We start from the raw sequence: 20,015 nt of genomic DNA on the forward strand, positions 1-20,015 counted from the left end.
CAGATACAATTGGGATAAAAATACTGCTGTGTCTCATTGAATTCTTGGTCTAGTTAGCCAGTTGGCTAGACCCAGACAGGAAAAGGTACACTGCCTTTTTGTCCTCCTTTTATCTTAAATACAGTGCCCTTGGTTCTGATGGGGCAGATTGAAGTTTTAGGGGTGAATGTTCTGGTCCCATTAGCCTCACTTTCTTGTTTTTAGTGTTGATTCCCAGCAACCTGGATTTCTTCCTGCCTCACAGCCCCTTTCAGTAAAACATGGTGCAGTCTCTTGAAAGTTAGTATATCGTGAAGATTCTTTTAAATTAACAGTTTTTAAAAGTGAGGCCAAACGTGCCTTAATTTCAGTTCTTGGAATAATTTATGAAGTGCTGACAGGATAAGAGCAAGTAAAGAGCAGGAGTTCATAGCAGAAACAAGTCATTCACCACCTACCTTCAACATTATTGTTTTGTTATCATTTATAAAGCTGAGGGGATGTTTGCATCTACATAATAATGAGGATTTATAGTTTCCAAGTTGTTAAAATATCACAATGACATGAAAATATATTTTTCTAGTGTCATTACTGTTACTGAAAATAACTGGGCTTTTGAGGTTTACTGAAGGCAAGAAATTTGAGTTGGAATGTATTGATGAAAACTCAGTGACAGCGTAAAAATGGTGGTAAAATGAAAGGTTCCTTAGTTACAATAGTTTTCAGACTAGACCTGTTGACATCTCAGCAGTTTTTTCAGAAATATGACTAAGCCAGTATGATGCACTAGTCATTTTTGTTTGTTTGTTTTTTAGCAGGACTAAGTTTAAGCACATGAGTAATCATGTTTTACAAGGGCTGCTCCTGTCTACAAAGCATCCTTCTTGAAGGGAAAATGTTTTGGCACTGAAACTAACACTTATATGCATGCCTTGAAAGATGTGCATCTTACAGACATGATGTAAATAGAACGTAGCTTAGACCATTTCCTCTAAGATTGTTCATATCTGTGTTTGGTTGAGCCATGGGTCTTGGGACTAGGAGTGTGGAGAACCCTGCAAAAAGCTGCTGTTAGAGTACCAGGTTGCCTTCTGCTTAAAGGCTTGAAGAAACTGAACTCAATTATGTCTCTGTAAAAGTTTACTCCAGTTTGTAGTTGAGAATAGCATTTGTTCTCCATTTTTTTTTTCCATTTTAAAGTATTTTAGTAACCTTAGATTGTGTTGAGTAAAAGTTCAGAATATTAGGAATATTAGGATAGTGTGGAAAGATTCTGTTCTCAAGAGTTTAAGAGGAAGTGAACATGTGTGAATTGTACTGAATCTGTACTTGTATTTTGCTTTGTATTGATGAATAACACTGTCCTTCTGAACAATCTTATTCTTTATTAAAACCAATCATCTATTGATTGAAGGATAGATCAGTACTTTGCCAGACTCTGATTTGGGGATACATTTATATATTAATTTCTTAAGGAAAATTAGTGCATGAATATTTGGAAGATGAGAGCTAAAACCAGTTATAGACACGGTTCATTACAGAACTGGTTAAAAATCCTGCTCTGACTATTTCAAAGCAAGGGAAATCAGTTCTAAATTTTTCTGAGCAGCTAATAAATAGTTAATATGTTAATATCAATTTAAATATTCTAATCTAGATCATGAAATGCCACTGCAATAAGGTAATATATTTATAGTGAAGAACTTTTGGGGACACAGGTTTCTGACCCAGTAATGAGCAGCTGTAGTTTTAACAGTTGGGTATTAAGTGCTTTGTGGTGGTTCAATAGCAGAGTTACTGACTATAAATTGCAATTGCTCTTTTGGGACGTTCTAGCTTCTCCTGCATGTGTGAGACCATGAAACTTTGTCTGACTCTTGTCAGTGTGATGCAAATCCTTTTGAAAGGTGTTTGTTTCCTTTTTTTCTTTCTTCCAAGCGAAAGGTGTGAGCATGGGCTTGGCTGTGGTGATTTATGGGAGGCAGCTTAGCCCCTCTGTGCTCAGTGAGTCTGTTGGTAAGGCTGGCAGAGTGACACTGCACAAGGTGCTGCAGAGCTCAGTTACACCTCCTGTAAATCCCTTTTAGAAACCTGGCTGAGAACAGAGTGTGAGTGCAAGCACTTAGTCTGTTCTCCCCTTTCCCTAAATGACCTCATTTCTGTGTGCTACACCAACAGGGTTTGCTGCTCTAGGTGAGCTCAAGCTGAAGGCAGGTTTACATGTTTCAGGTTCCATGGCAGTAGTGATGCAGGCTCTGTGTTTTTAACCATATGCCATGTTTTGCATGTGTCACTACAGCTAGTTGTCAGAGGGAAATGAAGTGTTTGAGGTCAGTGTGAGTTTTGCCATTGATTTCAGTGAGATCAGGACTGAGCTGTAAGGGACCAGGACATAGGTCTTTGTGCAGGTGCAATCTCTGCAGCCAGGTGCTGGAGTTTTGGAGAAGCACAGCTTGCAGAATAATTTTAGTTTAACTTGGTTTCCTTATGTTATTTTTATGTTATGTCCATCCATAATCTCTTCTTGTTTTAATATCCCTCTTGGTTCATTCTGATGAACCACTTCACCTCTATACAGGTAATTTGTCATCAACAAAAAAAATGTAGTGTGAATTAAGTGCCATTATAATTATCCATAGTGTTTAAATTCTTTCTGCTGTTTTAAATGTTTTTCTGCTGTTTGATTCCATCATAATACCTGCAATAATTTATTTGCACATACGTGTATGGACACACACACTTCCTAAAATTGAAAAGCACTAGTTAAAAATGACCGAGTTAGTATGATGGTGTGATCACAGGCTGGTATAATGTGGAACAAGAAATTAATAGAAGAAAAGAGGAAAGGAGAAGAGGGAGAGGTAGCAAGAAAAGGGAACAGTTAAAGAAAGAAGAGAGAGAAATATAAAATAGTCCAGTTAAAAGGACTGGAAAAAAGGGGATATAGAGAAGGAGGACATCTCCTGTGTGAACTTTTCAACAGCTTTCCTCTTAGGGATAAAATCCTGGTTTAGTGAGTTGAAGAAATGGGCAATGGTCTGAATACAGTTCTCAGTTTATACCAGGCATAATGTTCTGTCTTCAGATTCCTGTAAAGAGGAATGCTAAGTGATTTTTCAGTGAAACAGAATTAGAAACCACTGTATCTGCTACATGCACATTGTGGAGTTTCAAAGGAGGGTGTATCTTCATCTCATTTTACATGATATAATTCCTGGTTTGTTTTACCACGTAGCTCATTGTTGCCCTTTCCTTGTATCCTCTGCATGTTGTTCCCTCTTACCTGTTTTCCCATGTCACATGTATTCTGGTGCTTTCAGTGGCATCAGGACTGTGCTGAGTTACAGCTGATCAGCAGCATTAGCATTAATTCTAAGTTTCTTTTGAAATGCACCTAGAATAACTGACCCAGAATCCGTATTTTCATTCCCAAAGGACTTATTATTAGAAAAGTTTGTATACACTTCAGAAAGTTGTTTCTATTGAATGCAAATATTCAATATTGGGTCTTTTAAACAGCCCAACTGACTCTCCATTATGAGCCAGTGCTGTTCTTCAACTTAATGAGTTCAATGATCAAGAGGAATTTGGGACCTATTATCGAGAAACACTAAGCATCTGTAAATCCTGCTAAATCTTACAGGGACTGCAGATATTTACCATTTCTGAATTAATATCTTAGAATGACTATTAAGCAAGGGACATCTTAATTTTTGAAAATGAACTTTCATAATCGTATTTTGGTCTTTTTTTAAGCAAATCCAAACCAGCTCCCCAGATTTCACCCAGCAAGTCTGTTGGAGGAGAGTTTTGTGTCGCGGCAGTCTTTGGATCATCAAGGTCATGGTTTGCAAACAATCCTGGGCTGAAAAGAGAAAAAGGTTTGTCAACTACAAAAAACGACTTGCATCTAAATGTAAATTCTCCATTTTACTTTATTGTCCTGTGATAACTTCTGAGTAGATGCTGCTTATCAGTAGGTTTTGTTCCTTAAAATCTGTAACAGTGAAGATTTTTGGGAACATGGTTGGGGTGCTTTTGGTAAAGAGGACAATTTACAAGAGATGTTAATTGGTGAAATAAATTATTGATCTTTTATTATGGTATAATGACAGACAACAAACTTTGATAGTTCAATCAAAAAATACTAGGTGTGAAGTTTCACTGAAAAAGCTTTGGGGTGAATGTGAGACACCTTTACTAAAGCAAATGTGCAGGCAGATGTTTGGCAGTGGGTAATTACCCAAACACACCCTGGTGAGAAACTCTGCTCCACCTTCTCTTAGGTGAGGTATTCCCCTTTTTTTGAAACAAGGGGAAAATTGCATACTTTGTACCATTTTCTCTTTGTCTCTTGATCCCTTCCTTTAATTCACATTTTTGACTGCAAGCATATAAAGGCAAGACACTTAGAAGAATAAGGGGTTTATTATTTCTGTAAACTTTTTTTCTGTTGCTGATGTGACTACAATAAGATCTTTTTTCCTTTTGCAAACAGATCAATCCAAGCAGTTTGTGGTGGAGTCTCTGTACATTATCAGCTGTTACGGCAGCCTGGTGGAGCACGTGCTGGAACCGCGGCCGCTCAGCACGGCCCCCAAGATCAGTGATGACACACCTTTGGAAATGGTGACATGCCCAAGAGCCAGCTGGACTTTGGTTAGGTAGCTCATGCCTTTTACCTTTCCTTCTTCTTTTTCTTCAGAAGGTGATGGCAATCAGTTTTTTGGGAGGAGTGAATGAACTGCATCGTGATTTTCACCTGTATTTTTATCTTAAAGTTTCTCTTGAGGACTCTTAACTGAAAGAGAGGACTCTCAATAGGAAATTCAAGCCCACGTGTCACATAGTTCTGTTAGCACTTGTGTGTCTGAAGGGGAGCTAACCATTTAAATACTTCTAAAGAAGTGGAGATACACAAACACATTTACGTATCAATAGAGAGCCTTATTAATTGGTGGTTTTAAATGATCAGATTGTAATTTAGCTTTTTGTGTAAGGACTAGAAACATTTATTTTAAATAGAGTTAAATTACAGAATTCTGTCATGAGACATGAGTGAGCTTTCCACAATGAAGCACTGCAAAGAACTAGGCAAGTTATCCTGCAAGTAGCTGAATGTAGCATTTCTTAAGACAGTTGAAGAAATTATTCCTGACATGTGGAAGAAAGTAAACAAAAATTGATGAGAAGGTGTTGTCAGTGCTTTTGACGTTTTAAAATATTTTTCTATCGATTTTTCTTGGCTCCTGTATTTCTTAGTGCTGCTTATGGCCGGCCTAGATTGATCAATACTTGATTTACCAAGCTATTTAGGAATGGCCCACCCTAATTAAAATTACAACACAGACTTCTAGACCATTATTGTTGAAATGAGTAGGTTGTAATGGAATTGAAAATTCTAATTGGATCAATAGTCCATAACTTTACACAGCTTTATTTTCACAGTTTGTAAATGACTATACAGTACTAAAGCAATGCTAGCTAGCAAACAAAAAAGTTCCCCAGTCTCTGTTGTGTGTTTATGGAACGTCAGCATGACATACAATTGTCCAAAACCTATTTCCCAAGTTAATCTAAACCGCCTTCATTTTTTTGTGCAGTACATGCTGCAGTCAACAAATAAGTATTGTCTTTGCCTCACAATCTGCATGATTTGGTCGTGCTGCTTAACTGCCTGTGGTGCATTGCAGTGTTTGAACAAGCTAATTTAAATAATTACAAACATTTTGCAAGCTTGTATAGATAATTACATGTGATGACAGAAACACTGATTTACATTCTCTGTATTAGCTTAAATATTAATAGTCTTGTGTTTTACCTCAGAACTCCTCAGTGGAATGAACTCCAACCACCATTTAATGCAAACCATCCACTGCTCCTGGCTGCAGATGCTGTACAGTACTACCAGTATCTTCTTGCTGGCTGTAAGTAGCTGACAGCTTTTTGTCTTGTCTTAAGTGCATGTTTTAAGCCAAGTGTGACTTTCTGAGCTGGTTTGTCTACCCGTATTTATTTCTGTACATATTCTACACCAGGACAGGGCTCCATAGAACCAACTACATTAATAACAGTGGAGTGGGGAATATAGTTTCTTTTTGAAATTCATCAGAGTTGTGAGGCTATCAAGTAGCCAAAATGCAACTGCTTGGCAGGCTCTGCAGGTGTGACCCACTAGATCCCCTGAAGCCCTCAGGGTTACTTCACCTCATTTCTTCTCATGCCTTTAGCCATTTCCTCTCATGAATTCAGTACTTGGTGACAAGTGAGTGCATCTGCCTTTTCCCTCTCTCCTGGAACTCCTGATTGCTGGGCTTCTTCCAGCCAGAGTCTCAGCCAGCTGCTTCCCTCGGGAGCTTTGGCATTGCTGCCAGGGTGGCTGCCCACCTGCCTTGTCCTCTGTCTTATCCAGCCACCTCCTTCTCAGGCAGCCAATATGCAGGGAATGGCATATTCACAGATTTATACATCTGGATCTACAGATATATGGCATATGTAGATTATGTATGTCTATAACCCCACGTACTTTATGTCAGGTTTATAGATAAATGAGTATTTATGTTATTTTTTATTATAACCACTCCAAAAAGCGACGACCATTAACAGTGAGTAGCAAGTCTCTTCTTCATCTAGGGTGTAGTCAAGATCAAAGTGATAAAACAGTCAAAGCTTCACGAGGGAGCAACCCTTGGCATCTGTAAAGGTACTCGTGGGGAAACCAGACCCTCTGCACAGTTGTCAGTGCAGCTAACGCCAGCATGTTATGTGACACAGGCATTTTAAAATGCAGAAAGTGGACATCTGGGCCAAAAGGCAGCATGTTTGACTGTGACTGGTGAAAGCAACATTGGTGCCAGATTAGATCTGCTGCTTCTACCTGTCCATCTGTTGCATGCACTCAGAGCTCAAAATGTGGAATCCTATAGGGTTAGATTTGTCCTTCTATGCTGCATGGAAAAAGGAAAAGTCAAAAGGCAGAAAAGAATATGAAGAAGTAATTAATAGTGCACAACACTGTGTTAGATGTGCCTCTCAGCTGCAATTTTTTGCCACATTTCTGAAGTGTTTTACTTTGACTTATGGGTATGTGAGTTCTGCTTTGAGATAAAAGGTCGTTGCAAGGATGTATTTTGGTTGTGTAATATTTTACCATATAAATACAGATCGTTATTTTCAAATGAACATGGCTAAAAGTAGGTGTGCAAGCCTGTACTTAAATTTTCATATATATATTTTGAAGCACTGAGTACAATCAGGTCAACAAATATATTTGGAATATATCAAAGCCTTTAGTAAATACTATTGATTATAGAGCTTAGGTCTAATTTCAGATTGTAGTTTAAGGTAACTGCTGCCACATAGTCTGGCTTACATTGCAGATAATTCATTTATATTTTTGTGCATTGCTTATGCACCTGTTGCTGATGATGACATTAAATAACTTCTATGATAAAGAAGTAAAAAAGGCAAACAGGCTCATTCACAGAAGCTGCAGTGTTTCAGTAAGTCATGTTTAGCTGGACATGTTTGCAAGGAAGACCATAATCTGTTTCCTGCACCACAGAGGGGAAGTGAAGTTAAGATTGTTTTCCAGCACTTTTCCTTAAATGATATCCTCTTGGCCTGTTAGTAGTTAATATATCTGTGTAAGACAAAGCAGGAGGATGAAAGGATACTGTCTGTGGCTGTGGGCATTTATTGTTCTTTAGGGCTGTCAAGGCTATTGCTTAGCAGAAGTATCTAAACAGACTATTGAACGTAGTATCTTCAGGGGAAGCAGCCACAGTGAGTGGTCTTGAAACAGTCTCCAAAACTAGCTTTGATTCACAAATACTACCTGTGTTTGTCAGTCCTTGCAGCTTACCAGTTTGGGCCAGATTTCTTCCCCCACTTCACCCTCCCCAGCGTCTCTGCTCTAGTTTCAGATCTCTTTATCATCCAAATTGGTTTCAGCTATTTCCCCTGCACACTGTCAAACATATCAATATATAAATTATTGTACGTAGTGTGCAGTTACTGCAGTATGGGCCTGAGAGCACAGAATGCTCTCTGGAGAGCTCTGGATATTTTGTAGAAGTAGTTTGTCTGCTTTTTAGTTTCTGTTGAAATTAAAAGCAATGCGTTGCATAGAGATGGTCTGAACAAAAGCCCTTCTGTGAGCATCAGTGCTTACATGCACAGATCACATTTATCTCACATGCTGAAATCAGGGGTAGATGTGGTTCACTCTGTATTTCATTAACAGCTCAAATACTACACATTCAGATGGTTTGGTATGGGAAGCTTTTTAAAGAAAGAACAATGAGCGGTAGCTAAATTCCAACAAAATAATGAATTTGCATTATTTGAATTATAGTGAAGAATTTTCATTCAGATTTTAATTCGTGTAACAGGAATTCACTCAGATGGGTATGGAAGGTAGAGAGAAATAAATTAATAAACTCTAAAGACAAAAAAGAGTCTAGACAACATAGTAAAAATGGCATTAGCAGAGAAGTTTCTGTGTATCTGATCTTCTTTGAAGTTTTATTTGTCCTTTGGCTTTATTCTGTCTGAAGGTCCTCAATGAAGTTTCTGAAAACGTGGAGTCAAACTGGGATTCAGGCAAAAGAGCCCAAGACACCTGTTAGCTTTCCCCCCTATTAAATACAGGCTAAAACAAAGTTATCTGGCTCTGCTTACCTGCAGTAATGTCATGGGCTGACATTAGCTGCAGCCTGTGGTTTGATGTGCTATCACTTCCGTCAGTAAGTTTAATTGCCAGCAAATGGCTAAATAGGGGTTTAGGGTGAATGTTACATCTGTCTGCCACGCTAGTGGTAAGAGGAATTCTGGCGCCGTTTCAGGGTCACTATTTGTATCTGTCCATCAGAGGCAGAATACAGCAGTTTCTCTCAGTTTCTGTATAGCATTTCTGCCAATTGTTTGGCTCCATTAAGTGTGCAGGGGAAATAAAAGCCTGAATGACCAAGTCACAAGGGGGTATGGATAGACCCTTTCTTTGTCCACACTCAGAACATTGCATTAGGTCTCATTATCCATTTATAATAAGTGACCTTTGCCCCCTGGGTCATTGAAAAATACTCAGTGTGCTTTTTAGCACAGAGTACCTCTGTCAGCAGACGGACAGAACAATGAAACGTCTGGCGGTCTCGTTGGAGGGCTCTGCTGTGCAGGTTCTCATAAATATGCAGTTTGATGCCAAAACACAGCACCAGAATCTTCCGTGGTCTCTGAAATGTAAAAAGTAGGCCAGTGAGTTCTTCTGACAGAAAGAGAATATCCTACAATAGTGCATTTTAGTTATTTACTCGCCATTCAGCTTTTAATATTTTTTAAGAATCTTAAGGTTCTATTTGCAGCTAATAAGGAAGTAACAAGGAACCATTGTTTGCAGAAATATTCTGCACAACAAGTGTCCAAGACCTTTATCCCAAGGGTATTTGTAAGTGGATTAGCACAGCTGTTTCATTGCTTTGAGGTCATCTGTGACATCTGCTGCAGAAACCTGGATCACAGTGTGCAGTTCCTATTTACCTGAGCACTTTATCGTGGCCATGGCTCATGCAGAGAGGTGAGAAAGTGGGTAGCAGATTTGGACCTTTCTGTAAGTTCATGGCTTGAAAGTGATCTTGCATGTTAGATCCCACAATCTGCCAGCCAGCAGAAGTGTCGGTATCCTGCTCCCAACTGTTTCAGGCTTGTTGCAGTTGGTCAGAGTGCAAATAATGAGTCCCAAGGATCTCTTCGCCTTCTGACCGAGCAGATTTCAGAGTTTTGCTTCTGTAGGAGTTTGTCCTGCAGAGCCCCAGATGTGTTACAGTCCTCAGGTCTTCAGTGCTGGGCATTAGTGCTAGGTGTTTCTTTCCTACCCTTCTTAATACACAGTATTTTACCCTATTTGTGTCTCTAGTATTCTGTCTTTATTTCCCTGTGCTCTGAGCAACTCCTAAATCTAATCACAACAGAGGAAGGAAATGTAAGTCACATTTTCTTCATCCTTGATGTTTTTCCTGTAGTGTAAATACCATTGCCTGGTGCAGTGAGACTGTCCCAGCAGACCTGACAGGGGGAGGAGAGATGTGCAGGAGTTCCTGGTATCCACAGGAACTTGTGATGGAAAGGACTTGGCTTTCTTCAGAGAACTGCCAAGTTTCATCAGAACTTATTCTTTACATACTACTTTTTTCCTGCTGTACAGTACTTAGGACTTGAGATGCTTCTGGCAGTACAAACTCCAGAGGTGTGATGCAGCATGTGCTTTTCATCTCCATCACAACCTGCTGTCTGTGCTCAGGTTTTTCCTGATAAATACTTTTCTCTCTACTGCACGACCCAAAATCTTGCATATTTGGTTCACTTCACCCATGTTTCCTTTGTCTGATTCCTGTACCTTCCATTTTTGCATGTTGGAATTCATGCAGACAGGTGCCTGGTACACAATGGAATTATAATGAAAATAAGTAACTTTGGGTAACAGCAGCAAGTTGTACATCCTTATTTCATACTCCTTATTTCCTTCTGCCTTACCCCTCCTCTTGGAAGTCACATTTTCACTGACTGCAGTTGAAATATCTGAAATGTGGACAATTAATGAAAAAAAACTTAATCAGACCAAAAACTGCCCCCAAAAGTTATTGAATCACATGAGATATGATTTCTCTCTTCTGCCTCTGGAAAGGGCACCTTCATGTTCCAGGCAAGAGTTTTGGCTCATTGGGGCCGATTTTATGGAGATGACCTGCAGTTGTCAGAAGCAGGCCAATGACAAGAATTAATATATTAACTGGTATGCAGTACTCTTTGACAAATTGCTTACTAAATACATCAAAATTGATTGGACATTCTGTGTTTAAATTGACAAATGACTGCATTAGGGGAAGGAGGGAAATCCATTAATTACAGCTGCCCTCAACCATAGGAAATGTAATCGTATAAATATAGATTTTGTTAAAACAAAAGTCTCTACTTTACTGTAGTGTTGCTGGTAAGTGTACTTGCACCTCTTTGCTATTAAACCTCCAATAGGAGGTTTTGAAGACAGATCTTTGCAATTGGCTTTTAAACAATCAAAGACCATTTCTGTTGTGTTAAAAGGAATGAGGCAGTGTTTCTTTATCCCACTCCAACCGCTTCTCAAATTGTTTCTCTCTGAGAAAAACGGATGTGTAGCTGAGGCTTCTGCTGGCTCATTAATTGTTTATTCTAAATGCAATGTAATTCACATTCCACAATGTTAAGATTCGAACCAGTGCTCTGTATTCTCATTCTTTGTTCCTGTACTGGTCTCCAAGTATTGCTTGCAGGGCTGTTACTTATTTCTGAGTAAGAATTTGCACTTGAGTTAGGCCTGAAGATATAATCAGTTTTATAGACTTCGTTAAGGGATTCTTGAAAAGATTAAGGTCTCTATTTATAGCTGCCTTTGACTTTTGGCTGTTAAAACAGATTTTCATTTCTGGACCAACTGTTGTACATATCTTGGGTTTTACTGAAAGTGGCTTTCATTAGAAGTCAAACTTAGTAACTCATCATTGTCTTCAAAGGGAGGGGGTTGGCCTTTCCTCGCTGTTTGTTTGGGCTAAATGATAACACAATTTATACAGATAATCTCTGTAACTCTGACATCATGTTTGCACTTCCTGCTCCCTCTAATGAAAGCTATGTGCCCTGAGCAGGACTTTTGTCTCTAAGCAACGTTGTGGTTCTTTATGGCCTATTTTATATTTCTTTCATACATTCCATTGATGGAAATAAAAATTCCATACGTAAAGCTGGTAAATATTGTGCAAGGGAAAGCAGGACTGAGAGTAAGAGTGGAGACTGGATTAAGTAACTGTGTGAATGTGTGCTGTGAAGACAGATACTATGAAAAACAAGCCACGATGCGTGTAGCCATAGCCAAACTGCTGCCATGTGAGTTACACCGAGAAGACAGAGTGAGGAATCTGGTCATTCTGGTCTGCAAGGCTTTCTCTGTGCACAGCAGAGCGTGGTGGTGGTCTGGTAATGGGCTAATGAACTGGGACTGATGATTGTGGTTAGTGTTCTACCACTTCTCAGCCTTCTACCTCTATTTTTCTTCTTGCAGTCTTTTGTGTGTGCTTATTTAACAGTGTATTCTTTCTCTCTTGTGATTTTGAAAGAATGTCTGTTATGGCACATACCCCACTGCATACTGTGTGGGTGTGTGCTCTGGAGGCAGGAGCAGCATCTTGCTGTGCGTATGGTCAACGTCTATCACAACGGAGCTCGATTTCAAATAATAAAACTGATCAAAACCAGAACCCCTTCTGTAACAACAATTACCCGGTCGTGTAGTTACGAGGTGTTCAAAGCCTTTTGCTCTGTTTCTGTGACATCTCTGCATGGCCACGCTCAGATGTGAGTTTGGGGTAGTTTCAGCAGTTGATGCTCTCAGCTGCCCCTTACGGTGTCTCTGACGGGCTTTACTGGCTCTGCAGCAGCACCACGAGCACTTCAGAGCAAAGCTGGCCAGTTTAGCATCATCTGCTGCTGAAGGCTACCTAAACAAAGCTCTCCAACCTTCCCCTGGAGTGCGTGAAGCCCACCTGAGTTTATATGAGCTGCTGTGCTGTGGAGCCTGGGGAGGATTTGGAACAAGGAGTGGTCTGTGGGTTAACAGTTTAAACTGGATTTTTATGTACTGATCATCATGTTGCTGAAATGACTGGTCTTTCAGATGTCCCAGTGTACCATGGATTTTCCAGCACACAGCTGAGATTTCATGGAGTTACTTGGGCACATATGTTTAACTTTATTATCCAGATAGGGATTTAGTTAAAAAATATTTTCTAGGTTCTCAGTTTGCAATTATTATTCTTTCTACTTGAAATTGCCTCTAGCTAGTCTATCATTTCCATGAAATTCTACTTTGTTGTTGCCAAATAATAAAAGAATACAACATACTTGTTAAAAGAACTTCCCTGCTCTTTGCATCAGTGTTTTCAAAGGGGTTGCACACATGTCCTGCAAAAATCCAGATGCTTTGGGACAAATTTGTAACTCCTTGAAATGTCAAGGATGACATTTCTATACAGAAATATTAATTTCAGAACTTAATTCTTGTTTACCTTGACTCAAGTATTCTCTCCAAATTTCCATGAAAATATAGGAGTGTGTGTACATATATATATGAGAACATATAAGTAACTATAAGTGTTATAGGTAAAATATAGAAATATTTTGGCAATTTAAAAAATATTTAATGTTTGGAAAATTTTACTTTATTTAAATCTGTAGCAGATCTTAAATATAATTTATAGATTTATATATATTTTATGACTATAGTTAAAAAATTTCCAGTGAAACTGATTCCAAACATGCATGTCTCTTACAGAATTGTTGTATGTATTTGGGGTTTTCTGGCAGTAGTCACAGTGAAAATGGAATTTTCATGTTTGCTTCTTACACTTGGAGGCGTAACAGATTGCAAGCTAATCTGGATCACCTTCCTGTTCCAGAAAAGATGTTTCTAATGAAATTGTAGTTCATGGTATTTTTTCAAGGGAAAACTATGTTTCCCTAAAACTGTAACCTGCACTTCCTGCTCCCTACAGGAAATGGGATTGAGTGGCAGAGGGAAGCCAATTTAATTTCTGACTGAGCATAGCACTGATTGGGGTAAGTAGGAGCAAGGCAGATGTCATTTCATGCAGGAGCTGCATCATTGCACATCAGCAGTGGAGTAAATCATGAGATGTTCTTCAGTTATAATTGGTGTTTGTGAAATAATGTAGACGAGGTGGATATAAATGAGCTCTGTAAGGTGCACTGGCAATGTATGTTAAGTCTTTGATGCATATGTACCCCTGGCCATGTGCAAGGCTTCATCGATTACTGAGCACTTGCCCATCTTAATCCATATTTTATAAACTAAATGCTGGAAACAGCACTGCGTATAGGAATTAAAATACTTTCAGATGTGTACAAACAACAATAATGAACAAGGGCACATGCTGAAATAGTTCTTTACTATTCTTACATGGTCATCTGGAACTTCTTAGAGAGGGGTCCATCAACACGGAGGGGTCAGTTTTCAAAGCAGTGTACAGGGATTTAGCCGCGCGACTCCTATTGACGTTAATGGGAGTCAAACGGGTAAATCCCCACGCACCGCTTTGAAAATTTACTACTAAGCCTCTTGACTTCTCACTACATACTTTGATTGTAACAGTAATCCATGGTTAACATAATTTTCCCGACAATAATGTCAAACATACTTTTGAAGTCAGTGAATTATAGAAATAGTTACCTCTTCCATAATTCTTTAAAGATGGCCATCAGATGGATTTTGCCACAGGTTCGTGCAGTTGAAATTATTCTTTAACTCAGGAAAGAATATATATATTATCCTTTGGTACAGAAGCGATAGTCTGCTCACAATCTGAGCGTTTGAAGTGTTGAACAGCCTTAAAATGCTCTGTACTGTGAGTAATATCAGGTTCTAGCTCTGCCTGGCTTTAAATGTTCATTGTACTTGACGGTTTCCTATGGGAACGTTGCAAATGGAAGCTGGAGTTAAGCACAGTAAACTCATACCAGTCTTGCAATGCAACCAGCACTAATGGTGAAGCCTGAACACCTAATCAGCACCTTTTAGGGAGGGAAAAAAAAATCAGGCTGTTGACTATCAGACCAGTGTAAAGTAAGGAGCAAGTAAAGCAGTCATCAAAGCTGGGAAAATCTAAGGAGAATTTGTAACCTGATTGCAGACTTACCTATTCCTATTAAGATTAAAGTTCTGATACAGAGAATGGATGGTCTGTAAAGCACCTAATAAACTGTGGGCAATATACAAATAATTAATGAATAAATCTGTAAGTCAGTTGGTGGTGTGAAATAACTGTTAGGCTGGCTAAACTCCTGGTTTACAAGGGGGTTTTAGCTTAATTTTTATGAAGTGTATGCATACAAGATTCTCAGAAAGTCCTAAAGTGAAAAAAATGAGCGGGGGAGATGTTCTGGGTAAAAGAGGACATTTTCTTTTCTGTTAATAGCATACTCCTGGAGAAGTTTACAAGCTGAAAAATGCTTGTAATGCAATTACAAAAATGTATTAAAAATGCATTAAACCCAGAACTTTGTTCAGTAACAGTGCCACAAGTAAAAATACGTAGAGCACATCACCAAACTACAGTTTAACATGGCTGTAAGGGTAATAATGTCTAAAATGGAAATCTGGTCTTCACTTTTTTGTCACACTGGAGCAGAGATTGAGCCAGCAGCAGGCAGAGAGCTCTGGGCTGTGAGAGAAGGTTTAGGGACATCCGTGTGCTAGAACTCACTACAGAGTTGTTGGACTTGAACTACATGGCACATGTGAGTGTGGGACACTGAAACCAACCTCTGGCAGAAGTGAGATCACATCTCTAGGGCAGAAGAAAGGTGAACCTGTTGAATTGAAGTGGCTGCATGCAGACCTAAACCAGGACTGTCACATTCTACTTGTCCTGGATAACACCATGTAACAAATGCACCAGTAGCTCCAGAAGTAGCATGAAGTAAATCATTCGAATTGTGGAGCTTAATTTTAAAAGTATTCCTGAGGCTTGTTGACAAGCATGTAATTACCTCAGGTCTCTAAACCACCTATGATCGTTTTAGATAGGTACCACGAAAAAAAAACATCAAAATCAGATGTTAGTGTGTGATTTGTCTGAAACCAAGGGATGTGTAGTTTTTATTCTGCATACCTGCCTGCCATGGATCTCACTAGAGACTGCACATGGACACAGCATAGACTTCAGAGTTAATGGATTAAAGTGTAATTTGTTTCTGTTTCTACTAGATTTTGGAATCTTCTTTCAAATTATAAATTTTGTTTATTCAGTTGAAATAAAGGAAGGCTCTCTGGGTGTCTGCAGGCATGTGTACAGCAGGCAGCACAGAACAAACAGTCTTTATAGTCTGCAAGTGCCTTTGTTCGCTCTTAATTTGGACAAACATACATCCCTTAGAGAAGAACACATTGAGAATTTCATATATAACTCTCAATTAAATTGAATTTTGTAAAGCTTATTTATATAAATGAGAAAATTAAAACCTTTTGGTTCAAGAAGTACACAGAACTAAGTAAAACTAATGATTTATTGTTCACAAATTAAAACCATAAGTGCACACGCTACAATTGAGCTGTAGCATTCCTTTGTTCCAACACTTCTATGCTGCTGAAAGATGACAATTTATAATCTTTGCATGAATAAAGATTTATCTTAGGTCTAGGTATTTGTTGTGTAATTAGCCCATCTATGAACAAAACCACTGTTTTTTATTTCCAGTATTTGCCAAGCATGTGTATTTGTCTAGGTCCTGCTCACATGACAAGAATGTCTATGTGAATTATTTGAGGTTAATAGAAATTGTTTGTTTTCTTTATTTGCCACTAAATATCGTGGCAAAGTTTGGAAACAATGGAGGCTGGGTTTAATACTTCATCATTGAACAGTGTGACTCAGGTCCTGGAGTTCCAAAGGAACATCAGCTCGGCTGCATTGCAGCCTTTGTTTGGGCTTGTGTTGAAACTTTGGTCTCCACAGTCACTTCTGTGCAGTTTTCCTGGCACTAACAGTTATCACACAAATGACCAACATTGTAATGTAGGTTTTTTTCAGATCTTTACCTTCAATAATTTTCTTCAATATAGAAATAAGATTAATCTTGTAACTGCAGAGAAGAGAGCCTGTGAACTTTAAAAGCTCACCTTAGATTGTGGGTAAGCACCTGCACACTTGATTTTGAGGGTAGAAAATGAAGTGACAGTGTTCAAGTAATGAAAGAAGATGAACAACAACAGTTTTCATTGTGATTCTGGTTTTCCTTAGTTAAATGTGGAGTGGTTCAGTAGAACTCGTCAGGATGGAGGGACAGGAATATATGCCAGATTTAGAGTTGATGCAGATCACTTTTCACTTTAAGGAGGACAGAGATTAAAAGTGCTACTATTATTTTTGAGCAGCTCAAGGATGTTTTTTGCCCCTTGCCAAATATTTTTGGCAAAGCTCTCATTTTTGCTGTAGGTAGCACGTGGGTTTTTAAAAAGTATCCTTGAATGCTTGCTGATGGAGCTTTTTGCATCTGTAAGCAGACTTTAGAAACTCATGCCCTGTTGCACTGCATAAACAGAAGTTGTGTGTTCTAATTCTCATTTTGGATTTTTACTAAACACTCATTCTCTTTATACTTTTTCACTCGTTGGGTAATTGTACAAATTTCTGCCTGCTTGAGTAGTTCTAGTTTAAACAAACTCAATTGCATTCTGATATTTGATATACGTCTGTTCCAGATGTTGGTGTAAGAATAGCAAAAGGTTAAAAATTGGCATAGTTCAGATAGTATTGGATTTATTATTATAGGCAGGTACAAAACACCTGCAATTGCCAGTAAAATATCTCTGTGCAACAGGGGCTTGATTGATTCTTGTCTGTGTGCCTCGTTTGTGGATTTTTTTTCAATGAAAGAGAAATAGTGCGAGAAAAAACACTACCTGCTGCAAAGCTTTTGAAGAATTTAAGTTTTTTTTCCTATCCTGTGTTTTAGTGAAATTGTTTGGAAATTGAAAAATCTCTGTGTTATAGCATAAGAGCAGCTTCACTGATGTGTAAGAGGCTGCCATAATTTCCAGTGTGAATTCAGACTTTCAAAGAATTAAGCTGGAAGATAAAAGATTACTTTTGAGCTCAAATTCCTGGAAATGTCCCTCTGGGCTTAAATTAATCTTGCCTTGGAACTTGACACCAATGCGAGAGGTGTGTGACCCAGAAACGTCGGGTTTACGTTTTTAGAACATATTTGTTCCTATAACTTCAAAGCCATTTTTAACTTGAAAAAAATGACCATATGCATATCTGTAATCAGCAGTACAGCGGTGGCAAATCTCCAACAAGGATCACTTGTCTTAGAAGGTCATATCTCAGAGAACACTGCGTGCTCCCACTAAGGGCAGTGGGAGTAGAGCTGCTTTGCCTGCGGTGAGCCTGGGACCGTCATTATGGGATCCTGCTATCAAAACCAGACTCTCTTTAAGTGCCTGCTTTTGTGATAGGTGTGGTACATAAATGCTATTTTATTAAATAGCAAAATAAATTACTGAGGTTTGACCTCAGCTAAGGCTTTATCACTGTTGCCCTGCTGGTGAACTCGAAGGCAGAGCTTTTTCATGGAATTCAGCATGTCGTCACTTTTTGGTAGAAAGAGTTAATGCTGTGCTCTGGAGCTGGGCTGGAACGTGGGTTAGTGCACGGCTCGTGCAAGGCTGTGAGTCCTCAGCAAAAGGCACACTGCAAGGGACCCAAACTAGGCTTAAATTTGGATTTCTTTCTCACTGCAAAGCTGTCTCGACTCTCCAGTGTAACGTAAGAGTACTGCCCCCGGGAGAAGCACAGTGACAGAGCACAGTGGATGCTGCTCCCTGGGCCAGCGTTTCTGCAGCTATTCATTGAATAGCAGCTCCCCCAGTCTTGACAGCTCTAGTAGTTGCCCCTGGGATAGAAGGAACAAAAAAAAATTCAGAACAGTCCATGAAGTTCCTGTCGGTTTGAAAGCAAAAACATCTGCTAGAGCCATGAACAGTTTGTTGGCGGAGTTCAATAGCAGGGAAGCCTGCAGTTGATCAGCTGTGCCCTCAGAAACAGGCATCACTGCAGGCAGCCCAGTTTATTCCAGGAGATATGGGGAAGATTAGGGCAGCAGCACAACATGTCAAAACGATGGTTTTGTTTGGTGGGTTTTAAATATAAATTTTTATGGGTAAGGAAGAAGTGCGGGCACTATGGTTTCGTATTCAGGTGTTTACTGTGAGTCGACAGCTGTTTGTAATCCAGGAAGGTGTGTGTGTGACAGTGGATTTGACAGGGGCTGGACACACACACCCATAAGTCACTGCATTAGGTCTGTCACAGTTGTAATGAAGCAGATGAATGTAGTTTCTGTATTATCTTGAAAACTGATGAACACACACACTGCTGAAATCACACCTGTGGTTGCCAAGGTGTGCACGTGTGTACACATCCATGCAGGCACCAATTGTATTCATTCCAGTGCATGTGGCAGATGCAGAGCAGCTCATGGGAAAACTCGAGGCTTTGTAAGAGTACATCCCAACGACACAGCCCTTGGAATAGTTCTGTAATGAGTTAGGCCCTGAGCTGCACTTGGTAGGTTGCAGATGGCAGGATAAGGATCTCTGCGATACGGAGGTGTTGGAAAAGGCTCCATAGCTGAGGTCAGGTTCTGATACCCACTTACACAAACAGGGTGAAAATCCCTTTTTTTCATATAGCATATGGATTTATGAAAACCCGATGCTGTTTATATTATAGAGGCGCCGTTCTGTATTTATGGTTACAGTTGTGTCTGCTTTGCCATTATAAACTCCCTATTATTAGGGGTTTACAACACGGCTGTAAAAATTTGTAGTGGATGGAAACTTGACACATAAAGGTCAACCCTATAATAATACAGTTCTTAAAAATCAATATTAAAAACTTTGAGTCATTTATAGACGAAGTGAATATAAAAATATTGGTTCCAAGTTTAGAATTGTCCTGTACCTTAATGCTATAGCATAAAACTCCCTTGTTTTACCAAAGTGAAAATATCATTGTTGCATTTGCTTTCATGGTGTGTGCTCTTCCCTCAGTGTGTGCATGGTTTCTTGGTACTGAACCCAGGCCTCCAACAGGCTCCTGCCAATAAGAGGTACAGGAAAATGAAAAATACCTCCTGTCAGGTTATCTGAGGTGTTTGCTTGTGTTTTGTTTTTTTCTGATCTCTTTCTGCTTCCTCAAGTGTGAAGTTTTAGTTAGAGCAACGTAATGCTGCTGCCGCCACAGAAAATAGCTTTGCTTGCCCATCTAAATGACTCCAGGACCAGGAATAATGAGATGTCAATCTTTACAACGAGTCTACCATTCTCTCTCTCTTGTTTGTGGTAGCATTTGAACACTACATTGTGATTTTTTTTTGCCAAAGTTGTATGTATACATGGTAATCATTTTAAAAGTGGTTTTGAATAT

At 39.2% G+C, this 20,015-nt stretch overlaps 1 protein-coding gene across 1 annotated transcript in view; it reads left to right on the plus strand.

Annotated features, from left to right (window-relative positions):
• The window catches only part of LOC103777301 (breast carcinoma-amplified sequence 3-like), a gene marked incomplete at its 3' end in the record, with an annotated part of 44,704 nt that overhangs the window by 17,898 nt on the left and 6,791 nt on the right, over positions 1-20,015 (plus strand). The window contains exons 3-5 of the mRNA XM_008944853.1: positions 3,736-3,860; positions 4,478-4,643; positions 5,806-5,906. Of these exons, the coding sequence (XP_008943101.1) occupies positions 3,736-3,860; positions 4,478-4,643; positions 5,806-5,906 (392 nt within the window). The remainder of the gene's footprint in view (positions 1-3,735; positions 3,861-4,477; positions 4,644-5,805; positions 5,907-20,015) is intronic.

The sequence above is a fragment of the Merops nubicus genome, unplaced genomic scaffold (assembly GCF_000691845.1).
Source record: "Merops nubicus isolate BGI_N331 unplaced genomic scaffold, ASM69184v1 scaffold21867, whole genome shotgun sequence".
Classification (NCBI taxonomy): Eukaryota; Metazoa; Chordata; class Aves; order Coraciiformes; family Meropidae; genus Merops; species Merops nubicus.